We start from the raw sequence: 13302 nt of genomic DNA on the forward strand, positions 1-13302 counted from the left end.
ATCAACTTAGCACACAGACAGTAAAGGATGTTCTTTGGTTACCGTGGTAACAGTTTCAATCATTATTCTTCACCTTCTGTGTCGTGTGCATAACTCTTCTTACTCAAAAGCATCGGAAGCAGTCATACAGCTGATGAACGGCTCAGTCCAGCTGTGCAGGGTACATGATATGTGTCACCGAGTTTGTGGTTGCCCCTGGAGACAGTACAGAGTGTGCGGGTAAAGCTCTGCAGCATCAGAGCTGCTCTACGCATATCTATGCATATAATCCAATAAGAAAATACATTGATGAATAGTTGTGAGCTAATAGCTACGCGGCTACAGGCATTGACACCAACACTTTTTACTGTAAGACACCAACAAATATATAAACCAGATATTTGCTTGGGTTCACTATTCTGACATACAGTACTATCAAGTAATCACCAAACCTTTCCTTCCTACGTCAAACATGAGTGTGCAGTTTACTATCAGATCAACTGCAGAATGTGGGAAGTAGCTCTGACCGATTCTTTGAAAACAAGAAGTGACGTCAGCAAGATGTCTCCTCTCTGATAACCTTCTTGACTCCTCCGGATAGCCGAAAGAAGATTGCCCCCACATTCTCTTCATTACTCGCGAGCGCCCCGATCATCCGGCCCGTTGTAAATATACACAGCTTATAAATAGAGGATACTGAGACCTGGGACATTTGAATCCAGTTCCGAGGAGGAACGGGTTTGTGTTCTGCTGCACTGGATGATTTGGTGCAGGGTGTCCATGACTGCGGTCAGGTTTGAGCGGTAAGCACACAGCATTTAGACCTGCCTTTGCCGTCACTGCTGCACCGCAGGCTCAGTGCAACATTTCATCCGCCTACTGGTGGATTAAAGCATCCTGCGAAGCAGATTGATATAGGCCGGTGCTATCACCCGTCTTTAAAGGAGAGCGGAAGCCGATGGAAATAGGCTGGATATAGAATATCAGACCCAAACACTGGGCAACACATTACTGTAGATGGAAATTATAAAAATATTATTTGGCTCAGGAAATTAAACAAGAATCTAGATCCACACAAGTTGTATAGCAGTTTGAAACACAGTAAATAATTCTAGGCAAATTGCATAAAACAAAAAAAGATTCAACCTCCATTCATCATCTGTTAAAGATTTATTCAGCACCAATAATGACTGTACACTTTAACTACCAGATACTATTTCTATATCTAAAAGAACAGTTGGTGAAAGTCACAGTATGGTGGAATATTATCATTCTTTTTAGAGGCCAAACATGTTAATGATATTGATAGTATACACGTTATTGATTAAAATCAGAAATGTGAAAAAAACAAAATTACAATACTTTTCTTTCATACATTTAGGTCATTCATTGCAATTTTTAACAAAAACTTCATACAACTGAATGGGAAACACATGAATTTTACATTTACAAAATACCATTACATCCTAAATTGAAGAAAGAGCACTAATTTAAATCTAACATCTGATCTTATGTTGTTTTGCTTATTTATACACCCTTATTTACAAATGTGTTCCAAAAATAACGTTGTCGAAAAAAGAACATTAGTTAAGGTTGATTAATGTAAAGCATTTTACACTATTAATATATTTCCGCAAAAAGAGTCAATTATATCTGCTTAAAACTACATCTCAGTGTGTTAGACACCATGTATCATATGTTTATATACTGTTTATGAATGCTAAATGGGAGGGGGGATGAAATACAACATGTTCTGCAGTACCAAACATAATAACATTCAGTAAAAAATGTTTAGTATTTAGTACTGAATTAGTGTGTTTAAGTACTTTAGCACTAAAACACACTAATTCAGTTAAATCACTAAAATGCTTAAAACTGCAAAGAATTTGTTTCTAACCAGTAGAAAACAGCCCGCTAAATATCTCACACGGTACGAACAGACCTTGTGTCCTTCTCCATCGGGTCACTCCTTCAATCTGAAAGACAGAAAAAAGGCACAGAACGATGAAGACAATGTCTGCTGTATCACCTGCTTTTTCCACTTGTAACTTCTGCTTTGACCATGTTTATGTGGCCTTTGCTTTGACCTTTGACCTCTACGGAGAGACATCTGTTAGAGGTGAAGTATCTCTTACGTAATCATTCTCCCCCTCTATTGATGTGATTTATGCTTCTTTTAAGTGGCTAAAAGACATTCTAGTGTAATGGGACAGTGGGACAGGGAGGGTCAATCTTGAGGTTTATCCAAATAGTGGTTTGAATAAATACTTAATTGGCCATTTATGTAACGTTTTACACTTAAAACATCAGGTGCAAGGACAAAATGGTCGACAATCATTCAAAATTGCTTATTTCCAAGTGGTTATTCGTCACGGGTCGATCTGAACTGCTTTCGACATAAAGGGGTTTTTAGATGAATGGTGAGACTGCTGGGGCTCAGGTTGCAGGTAAGACTTCACACAGATCTCAGACGTGCTGAGTTGAGCCACGGGGATGGATAGGGATCTGGGGAGACCAGTTATAGCGGCTGTAGTGAAACCTCGCTGCTGAAAGATGGGGAATTCCAACGGGGATTTAGTTGTGTGGAAGAAAACGCTCAACCCGAATCCCATGCAAGGACTTTCATCCTCTCAGTCGACCACGAAACGAAGCATCCAAATTCCATTCAGGCAGAACAATTAGAGTTTGTGAACAAGTAAATTACTTTTGTTTTGTCTTCTGGGATGAATCTTGTGTGTATCACTTTCCGGGGGTTGAGTAGCTTTACACATCAGGCTCAACATGCATATTTCATAGCAACTCCGCCTTTCAATGTTCCAACATTGAAGAAAGGAGACTGCGGTCTTTAGTGAACTTTCATCCGGCGTCGTCTGAGATTCCACCTGAGCTCACTTCAAACCCCGTGTGATAGGAAGAGGCACGGAGCCGCAATAAAGCCCCGGTGTGACTCTGACTGTTTGACACTGCCCGAGGAATGCGGAGTCGATGCCGCGGGGCGATAGCGGCAGGTGAATGAATGTCCGTCTGTCAGCGGGCCCACTGATCACAGCGGTCCTGCCAACTGCCCAAAGCCAGGCCAGGAATGTCTGAAGCAGCCCGGAGAGGACGACATGACTATAGACCTCATGGGGTTTGTAGTCGTGGGTCATTGTAAGAGTCAGCTGCGTTGGATTCTGGTAGCGTGAACATTGACATTAGTGTTTTTTATGTCTTCACAGAGTACATCAATCACAAAATATCAGCTGTTAATCTGTTTCTGTAATCTCTAGATTATCCTTAGTATGCAGCCCCCCTGCAGCCCTGCAGCGTGGTGTAAAGAAGTCAAACAAGCATCACAAAGTATGGACTGCAGAACAAAAGAAGAATCTGCTAAATGTGACACTATTTGTAAAATGTCTATCGTGTAGACTGGTCAAGGGCGGGTGTAACTTGACATCTCTTAAAATAAAATGATATACTGTAGGTCATAGAAAGTACGTTCTTAAGTGACCGCTCCTTTTAACTTGCTTCCTGCAACAGGATAGAAATAAACTTGGATTCAGAACTATAAAATGGCATGCTTGAACCTACAATTTAAACACAGTGGGTGAATAATGGAGAATTATCTTCTTTAAGGTGACAATTGATGCCGACCTGTATGCAAATTTTCAAGTTTCCGTCCACGTTTCGTGTATTGTTTTTCATTTTTTTCAGGTTGTGCCATGCGTAGCAGCATTTGATGAAATGCAGGGACTTGCTTGGAGACAGGCAAAGAATGTGAACCAGTTGACTCTGACATTGAGGCCACATTATTCTCTTGCAGTCACTATGTACCCTTTAATTAGGATTGTCTGACCTATGACCTTTGGAAAGGACTCCAACTTAGAAACCCGTGCAGTTTGAGCAAGCCAAGCAGAAAGATGACCTTACACCCAACTTGGTTTGGATAGAAGTGCATGAGACAGGGAGCTTACCCGAGAGGCCAAAGTGCAGGATGCATCCAGACCCCGCGCTGGTGTTCATGCCCAATGACATCACGCTAAAAGGTTCTTCATTGTGGTCGGTTTGAAGACGATCACATTGACCTCATTTGTCATTGTCTGAGCCTTTGTTTTTTCCTCTTTACAAAAGCACACTATGTAAGCACTCTAGTAAATTGTTAAGTAATATGTTAAAGTGGCGTCAAAGAGAAGGCCAACCTCAAAAGCCAAAGGTCAGATATTGTCTTTATATTTTGCCCAAAAACGGACAACTAATAATAAATAAATCCTTTTAGCTTTTACATTGGAGCTGAGGACTTTGGTACAGATCACCTAACTCTCAACAATAAAAACGTGTTTAAGTATTCCTTCAATTTTAGCTACTGCTAAACCTCTCAATAAGAGCTTGCTAGCGTCATATTTGTTTTGCGAGTTACTGCTGTTATCAGGTCTCCTTTACTTATATATTAAATAAGAAATCTTACGAATCCCTTTCTCCTAATCCTGAATGACACAAATGTATTATTTATTCATTTGAATCCAGCCCTCTCTTTGCTGCAAACTGCAAATACGAGGATGCACTTTACCTTGTAGGTAAGAAAAAACATTTTAAAAAAATAATTCATTTCACCAACAACTTTCCTCCCTCCTCACCGGGGGGCCCCCTGCACAATCATTTAGGTTCATGTGGTGACATGAACGTCATCAACAGCTCATGACACATAAACTGCGTGTACGGTGCATGCATGACACAGTCCTATAATGAAGCAAGTCTAATAGCTATCTTCACAACTTTGCAATGACGAGTTTTCAACTCATTGCTTAAAATGAGCTTGTTTGTGGTCGGAAGCCCCGAGAGGAAGAGGAAGAACCGGCCTCCGCCAGCTGTTTTCTTCAGTCTGTATTTTCCAGCAGTCCCTCCTCCCTGAAGAGCTGCCAAGGTGTCATGGCCAAACGAGCCAGTTGTCACCACATCAAACCACAGGCGCAGGAAGCTTCCGCCTCACTGTTATTACTGAGACACGGATCCTGCATTTAAAACATGCACTATTGTCATCGCACACAAGATATCTGTGTTCACACCTGTTGTATTGGCCTTGAATTAATAAAACGATAATAAGTCAACTCATACATAAACTCTTGTTCGTACTAAACAACGTGCAGTATAAGGACTAATTAATAATCATAAGGCTTGCAGGCCTCGGCTGCGTGACCCCTCTGAACCAAAACCGAATCCAAATAAAACAAATCTCACTGTGCCGCTCTCTGCGCTGTGAAATCATCATCGCAGGCGGCACAGACCGTTTCCCTCCAACACGAACCATCAAACATGAAAGCAGAGCTCTGACTGGAAAATAACACGGTGGAGTCTCGGGTCTAATTATGCAGGTTTAGTTTATGACCTGTCAGCTCATCTCCATTTATCAACAACCCGCAGAACGGCGCGCAGCCTTCTAACTTCGGTCTGCGGCTTGCTCGTCGCTTCCCAGACCAGGTGGGAAGGTGGTGAGGGTTCACTTTTTTCCTTTTTCTCCTCTCTGCCTCAAATCATCATCGCATTGCGGGCGGTGAAGGCTTTCCGCCCGCCCAACAACTCTTCTTGAAAATTATTTAAATAGTTTTCACAAGTGGAAGAGCCTTGTCACACAGTTAATTCCACATTTGCTGTGTGACGTTTGTTAAAATGACATCACAACACAGAAACAAATCATTCATCATCAAGCATTCATAAAACAGCGTTTTTTCTTTTACTGAAATTCTCAATCAAGTTTCCCACCCAGCAAAGATTTGAATAGATCTGAATACAAGAAGCGGTTCAGATAGTGAGATCCTTTTCGGATGTTGAATTATCACGAGCTAATAGTCAATTGATCTGTTGTTAATAGATACCGGAGACTTTATGACATCATGTTCCCTCATCAAGTGTCCCAATAAGACACAATGCACAATACCAGGTTCTCCCCCATTGCTAATGTTATTAGACGCGCCCATGCTCCTCCTACTATGACAAGTAAAAATAGGTATATTTGGATGGATAGCCAGTTGACATGTTTATCAGATCACGTCACAGACATCGCGATAATATGAATTCAAATCTCCGCTGAGACAAAGAGGTGTTTGGGATTTTCCTGTAGCGGGTGTTTTTCGCGGGACCAGAGATGAGCCGTGACTGCTGACGCCCGCTCGCCCCTTTTCGGATGTGAGCTTATCATCGGCTGTTAAGAGCGGCGTGAATTCCTCGGCCCTCGGGCCTCAGGATGGGGAGAGAGGGGCAGCGCAGGTGCAGACGCGGGCCCTCACATCCTGCAGCACGCGATGACTAGACTGAGAGGGTCCATGTTAGCACTGGAGCGAGAGGAATTTCATCCATCAGTGGCAGACGGAGCAGGGAGGGACCAGAAGGAGGTGGGAATGATGCTGAGGGGGGCTTTACGTAAACATCTGGCAATCAAACAACTGCTGTTTTCATGATTATTCAGAGCATATAGACCTGTAGATGAAGATGCAGTTAGATGTAACGCCATTGCTGTAGCCTTTCAGACTGTAAAATATGATTTTAAGCTTTAAGATTTTATGGTTTAAGCACTCCCATGCTCTTCATCATGTCTGCCAGGCTGTCTTCCTGTCTTCACTATCACCTGCGAAGCAGCTGCAGCAGAACATCTGTCCACTTACCAAGTTCCTGAAGAAGGGCACAGATAGGTGAAATGTCTCACACCGGAGAATTGAGAGGCACGTCCCAGAAGTTGATGCTCCTCATATCTGTTGAACAGAAGCACGGGCTTAACAATGGCTGGTTTAGAGAGAGAAATGATCTGATGTTGAACTGAAGACAAAACTGCTTAAATGGGACCCGACTACTTTGTTGTACTGTAAATTAGACAGGTACCACCAAGAAATCATCATTTTTCAGCAACAAATTACTACTAACCAATAAAAATGTGTGTATCTCAGAAAATAATTGTAATGTTGCACGGGTCATTTTTTCCTCAACAAGGTATAAACAAGAGAGGAAATGAATGTTGTGACTAACTTAAGGGGCTGTAAGTTCTTGTTTTATCATTAGCGGGAAATGTGTTGAAACGAGGCATGTTGCAGTAAGTGGGAACTGAGATAAGAACAAAGAAGCTGTCATTCTGTCACTATTCTGCCTTCTTAACGTCCTTTTTCCAATCCCAAGGGGAAGAACACATCAGTAGACGAGTGTCCCGAACTGAGTGGTACTGTGAAATAATGAGAACAAGGACTAGAAATATCAACCTCCAGTCGGATTGAAGTCAGCATTGTTGCTGTTGTTCTCATTCGTCTCTTTCAGCGACTCCACCGAGGTCCGGTTGGAGGCGTCGCCTTCTTCATCCGTTTTCTCCTCCACACTCGGCTCCACAGGTGCGGGGGGACTCTGCTTAACGGCGTCCTCGGGGCCCTCCGGGGTCGCCGCCGGAGCCGCCGCAGGCTCAGCGCTGGGAGCCACGTGAGATTCCACGGCCTCACCTGGGAAGGACAAAACAAAAGCCAACCACATCGGGTCGCCATTAATACTGTGTTTGTCCTCCTGTGAATCCCATCCGCGTGCTGTGACACAAAGAACAACATGTGGGTGAATTAAAACGACACCAGGTTCGAGTCACAATGAAATTAACTAGAAACACCCAACATCTGTGGAAGGGTGTCTTCAATAGGAAGTAAGACTGTTGCGATAAATTCATTGTGTAACATTGTTGGGACATCATTTTAACCTCTATGAGATTGCATGTTTGCTATTCATTGTTCTGTACTTTGCGCCCACATAATAACCGTATTTACACCCATGCAGCCTGAGGCGCTTTCACCCTCTCTGACAGTCGTGGGGGTCGGGAAGGGGGGGGGGGGAGGGGACGACTTATCTCAGGCGAAGGTATGCTCTTAATGAGGCGCCTGATTACTGACCAGTTCCTAATGAGCCACGGCCATGCAGCTGTTGGAGCACTGTGGGAAAGTAGGGCGGCCCCATCATTATCTGACCCAGGGTTAGGCCGAGGGAAAGCAGAGATGAAGGGGAGAGCAAGGTGACCGTTCATTCTGCCACGAGTACCGCAGCTTCTCGAGAGAAAGAATCCTCATGTCTGGGTTATGGCGGATGACCTCGTGCTCTATCACAGGCGGACTCCGGACCTGACTGACATGTTATGCTGTACTACAAGTCATGGGATGTGAAGTTTCTTCTTTGTATTATGTAAAAAAAGAAAAAGCAATTGGTTCAAATGCAATGTTGAGATATACAGCTCCATTCCACTCACATGTCCACGTGTTATGCACTGAGAGAGAGAGAGAGAGAGAGAGAGAGAGAGAGAGAGAGAGAGAGATGTGGAGTTACCTTCATTTGAAAACTAGAAGCAGGGAGGAACTGCAAGCCCGGCCTCTTACCAAAAAAACACTTCTAACGATCATTATCAACACTTTAAAAACAGGGTGCGGTAACCATGCACAGCTTTTCAAAAAAGTTAAACCATTGATTTTACAGAATAATTATCAGGCGGATTGCCTCGTGGGTATTTAAAATGAGGTTGGATTGTTATGAAAAGAAGGAAAGAGGACGTATTTGCACTGAATCCAGGACGACAAACCCGACTGCTGGTGAAATACGTTTTAACTGCTCAAGTCAAGTCTTAAAAAAAGACGATGTATGTTTTTCCTTCGTTTGACACTAGTACCTCCTTCATTATTAGACACCACAAACCAGAGACATGGTTCTGATCTTATGAGATTCTAAATTTGCGTCTGGCGGATTTCTTCAGCGTTCAGGTCATTAATCAATTAAAAGGCTTGATTGAACAGGTGAGTTTTAGTGCACTGGACAAGCAGTCGTTGAATCCAAACAGCATCTGGCGGGCCCACCTGCACTGACTGCCAATTATTTACCAATGAGAGGAGAATAACCCTCTGAAGGGCAGTTGTGTTGATTTTCAAAGTGGCCCGTCAGCACTGTCCATTTCAACAGGGTGGCCCGGGGCAGGCAGGCGAGCCCAGACATGTATACGTGTGCATTTCACCTTTTCTCATTCAGCCTGGGAAAAGCTCTGAGTAAAACAGCACCTTTGCCTCCATGGATATTACACTATATGACACTAAATATCTTAACAAATGTTTAATGAACATCTGGATTTCTTATGAGCGTTTGAGTTATACTGGCATTTAAGGCAAATAGTCTGTGTCGCCCTCTTCCAGCCTTCCGCCTACACAAAGCGCTTTAACACCTATGTCATGATTCACCCTCTCACCCATTCACAGGCTGACGTCAGGAGCTACCACCCACAGTGCCACCCACCCATCGGTATCTAACATCCGCCCGCCGTCGTCACAGCAACAGGAGCGATGTTGGGTCTCGCCCGAGGACACATTGACACCCGGGCCAGCCGGACACAGGATGGACCAACCCTCTGATTGGAGGAGGACAACCGCGCTCCCCACTCACCCCACAGGCGCCCAAACAAGCCAGCTTGTGATTTGTTAACTGGGCTTCTATTTCCACCACATGTTGGACACGAGTACTGCAGGACACGTTTTTCTCCCTTTTGTCTCTTTTTTTCGAAATAAGAAACGGTTGAGTGTCAGTTGTGCAAAGACGGATCAGAAGTTCCTTTTCAACTCAAGCTCAAGCAGATTTCCTTCCTGCAGGTTTACACCAAGGGAGCTTATAATCAGTTCATAAAAATGTAACATCACTTCATTTCATATTTGTAATAGACTGACTGATCAATGCCTGGAGTGGAGCGCAACATGTTGTGTGAAGCGCTCCGCACGCTTGCAGTTTATTCACGCGATCTCACCGTACTTCCTTTTATTCTGTTGAACTGATCTTGTAAAAGAGGAAGAGAGACAGCGCAAAATAAGCCCATAACGCACCGCAACTTGATTTGCTAAAAGCAGATATCCTCATCTGCTTCTCTGAGCTCCATCGATACGACAGCCAGATGTTTGCTCTCACCTTTCTGCTCCTCCTTAACTTCAGGTTTGGCCTCTGGTTCTTTCTGCTCCTCCTTAACTGCAGGTGTGGCCTCTGGTTCTTGCGGCTCCTTCTTGGCTTCTGCACTTTCAAAGGTTTGCAGTCCTGAAAAGCAAAACGTCACATGGATTAACATTTAACACCATTTATGCAAAAAAACGGAATGGCACAAGTTTGAAGGGTAAACCTTTTCTTTTTTCAAAAATAAATTGGAGATGTTCTCAGTCACTGACCGTTCTGAGGCGCAGCATCGATGGCTAAGTCAGGCTCCACGGTGCTGAGAGGGATGTGGGCATCATCCGGTCTGGAGTTGAAGTCCACAGAGTAACGCTGAAAAACAGAGGGGACAGAAAGGAAGGGAGCGGTTTAACATTTTTGGAAATGAGAGGTTCACTTTCATGTCTGCGGGCGCTTAACATGAGTGGTTTCTGCCTCTTTTTAGTCTTTATTCATATCCAATCTAAACTTAGCTTGGATAAAAATGGAAAAAAATGGTTGTCTTATGGATTAAACAAACCAGAATGTGTTTTAATTTTGTAGGCTTTAGGTTAGCGTTTTTCCCTGTTTCCATACCTTTATGCTACGCTATGCTAACCAGCAGTTAGCAGTTTTATATTAATAAAACTATTAATGACTTTCTCTAAATAAAAGAAAGCAATTGAAAATCAAACTATCAATTATCAAACTATTACTACAAACGTTGTAGGCAAATGGCTGACCTTACTCACCCTTCTTTTATTCCTCCGCATGCAGCAGACAACTACAAATCCAAGGACTATGAGGACGATCACAAAGAGGACGATGATGCCTGAAGGGAGAAATACATTTATTTATGTTTGAAATACATTGTGGTGGTTTCATATGGACGTGTTGCACTGGAGTGTAACTCACTCACCGATGATGTCGATTGATGCCGCCTTCGTTTGGTTAGTAGGGTCGGCTGTAAAATGACAGAAAAGACAGGTAGGATTAAGATTTTAAAATATAGAAACAAATGAAACAATTCCTCTGAACATGAAGTCTAAGTCTGTGAGTGTAAACCAGCTGATGATTAATCAAATGTCACCTTCTATTCACTACGGAAGTCTGCTTCCAGACTTGATTATCAATGTTGATCTAACAAACCAAAATGTAATTTCAGTTGTTTCATTCACACCTGTTATGCAGGCTATGCAGCTGAATATATTACAATTCTGTTTAAAGTAACTGTAACAACAGTATTTGAACAATGAGTATCTCCCCACAGTATCACAACGTCTGATGTGAATAATTAAGAAGCACTAAAGTGTTGAATTGTTTAAATCAACAACTCACTTGTGTCCTCTTCGATTGCTTTGGCGGTGGTTGTGGAGCTTTTGCCCATCGGTCGAGTTGTGGGTGGTGCGGTGGATGTGGGGACTAGGGGTGCACCTGTGGTGTTTTTGCCAACCCCCCCATCTGAATCGGAGAATCGTGTTACAAGCAACTGACGACTGGGCGGACAGGAGCGGTCGTTGAACAAAGAAGGCTAAGCATCATATTTTAGGCTCATCCACCTCGTGGAAAAACTACTTTGCACAAAGGCAACACGAATAAGCTCTCACCGCTCTGCGTTGGTGTTGAGGGCAAGATGGTGCTGTTGCCCGTGGTGTTGTCTGAGGAACCAGCGGCAGTGCCGCTGGGCTCGCTGGTGGAGGTGTTGAGAGCTGTCTGAGGGGGGGTGGTGGTGGTGGTGGTGGTGGAGCCATTTGAAGTTGTGATGGTTAAAGTTGTATCATTTGATCCATCCTCTGTTGAGACACAAGCCACAACCAAACCTGGGGGAAAAGAAACAGCCGGATCAAAATGAACATTCAGTTCAGATTCAAGATCACTTGAACTTCCTCTTGGTCTGTTTGTCTTGTGTTTTTTTGTAAAATTGATCACATTTGATATCACACAAATAAACCTTACTACAATAACTACAGTTACTCTGTAAACTGTAAGCTGTGTATGTTCTGTATATCGAGGTGTGGCCCTTCCTTTTTTTTTAGGTTTTACTCATAAACCCTGGTGTCAAGCTTTGACATTTTATATACATTATAGTTCCATTGCATTTCTACCAGAGCAACTTAAAGAAATAACAAGCCTCTTAACCAGCTTCTCTGAAAAAACTTTAACATGCACAACAAAGCACAACATTTGGCAGTTAACAGTTAATACCACTTGTTTAATAGAGTTAAACATCCAAAAAAGAAAAGTTAAAATGTAAAGTCTTACCCAGGATAAAGAGGGAAAGACCGATCGAGGGCATTGTGAGTTAGTTTGGCGGTAGCGGCAGGTGAGGATAGTCTAGATACACAACATGTGTGTATTATAAAAGCTCTGATAGGTATTGCTTTCCTGCGCTGCTCTTGTTCCTCAATGCCTCGGAGCGTTGCCTGCTTATAAAGAACCCCAAAAAGAGGATCAACGCCTCTAACCACAGCAGGATGCATCAAAGAATGGTATTGCTCAAACGGTGAGAGGGAGAGGAAACCGACTGTTGGTGCTTCAACAACACGAGCACTCAAGTCGGCCAAAGTTTTTCTGTATATATAAAGTAAATGAATTTGTCAGTTAGAGGTTTTAAGTGATTTAGTAAGTAAGTAAAAGCAATTAAACTACAATTAAGATCACAAAGTGCTTTACAGGGCAGAAACGCAGGCAGAGCCTCAAAAGCTCCATCACCACAGGTCTCGTACTGAGAAATACTTTGGAGCCAGAGGGAAACGTCTGTGACATTTCTTGAGAAATGTGTTGCAAAAAAGGTTACTTGGTGCAACGTTTCCACTGCAATCAGTACATTTTCTGCTCACTAGATGTCGCTGTGACAAAAGGGATAAACGCCAGATGGGTTTAGACAGTTGTGCTCTTATTTTGTCTTGAAATGAATTTCGAACTAAACTAAATCAATTTCCCTCTCCCATGGACTAGAGAAGGTACACAAAACATATTTTAGTTGTAATGCAGTTTAAAAAATGAATATCTATAACATTATTTTGGAAAAAGCAATTTAAGATGCCAAAATCTGTTTATTAATCAAACTACAGAAACAGAACTAACGGCAACTAATTAGATGACCAACTGACACCTTTATTAATTGATCAGGTAACAACTGGTTGCAGCTTCTCAAACATTTGGCTTGATGTTCTTTATTCTTTGTATAAAAAGCTCTGGGTTTTGGACTGATTGTCCAAATGCCCAAAACATCTGAAAACATATCTTTAGGCTCTGTTGGGAATCCTCCCCAGTATTTACTAGTGTTTTTGGGACATTTTACATCTGTAATTCTGCATTTTCATTGCCTGTGAATTTGTATCCGCATTACTCGTCTTGTGGGGAAGAAGTTTCGGTCGGACGTACGTGTGCTCAGCCTTGTAG

At 42.8% G+C, this 13302-nt stretch overlaps 1 protein-coding gene across 1 annotated transcript; it reads right to left on the bottom strand.

Annotated features, from left to right (window-relative positions):
- Positions 1–1136: 1136 nt before the first annotated feature.
- Positions 1137–13022, bottom strand: si:dkey-27h10.2 (uncharacterized). Its single transcript, XM_037473237.2, has 10 exons — positions 12160–13022; positions 11505–11717; positions 11236–11358; positions 10817–10861; positions 10650–10729; positions 10155–10251; positions 9904–10026; positions 7200–7430; positions 6615–6701; positions 1137–1955 (listed from the first exon to the last, which is right to left on the bottom strand). The coding sequence occupies exons 1-9, from the start codon at positions 12191–12193 to the stop codon at positions 6652–6654; spliced, it is 996 nt and encodes a 331-aa protein (XP_037329134.2). The 5' UTR covers positions 12194–13022; the 3' UTR covers positions 1137–1955; positions 6615–6651.
- Positions 13023–13302: the final 280 nt, after the last annotated feature.

This window comes from Pungitius pungitius, chromosome 9 (assembly GCF_949316345.1).
Source record: "Pungitius pungitius chromosome 9, fPunPun2.1, whole genome shotgun sequence".
Lineage (NCBI taxonomy): Eukaryota > Metazoa > Chordata > Actinopteri > Perciformes > Gasterosteidae > Pungitius > Pungitius pungitius.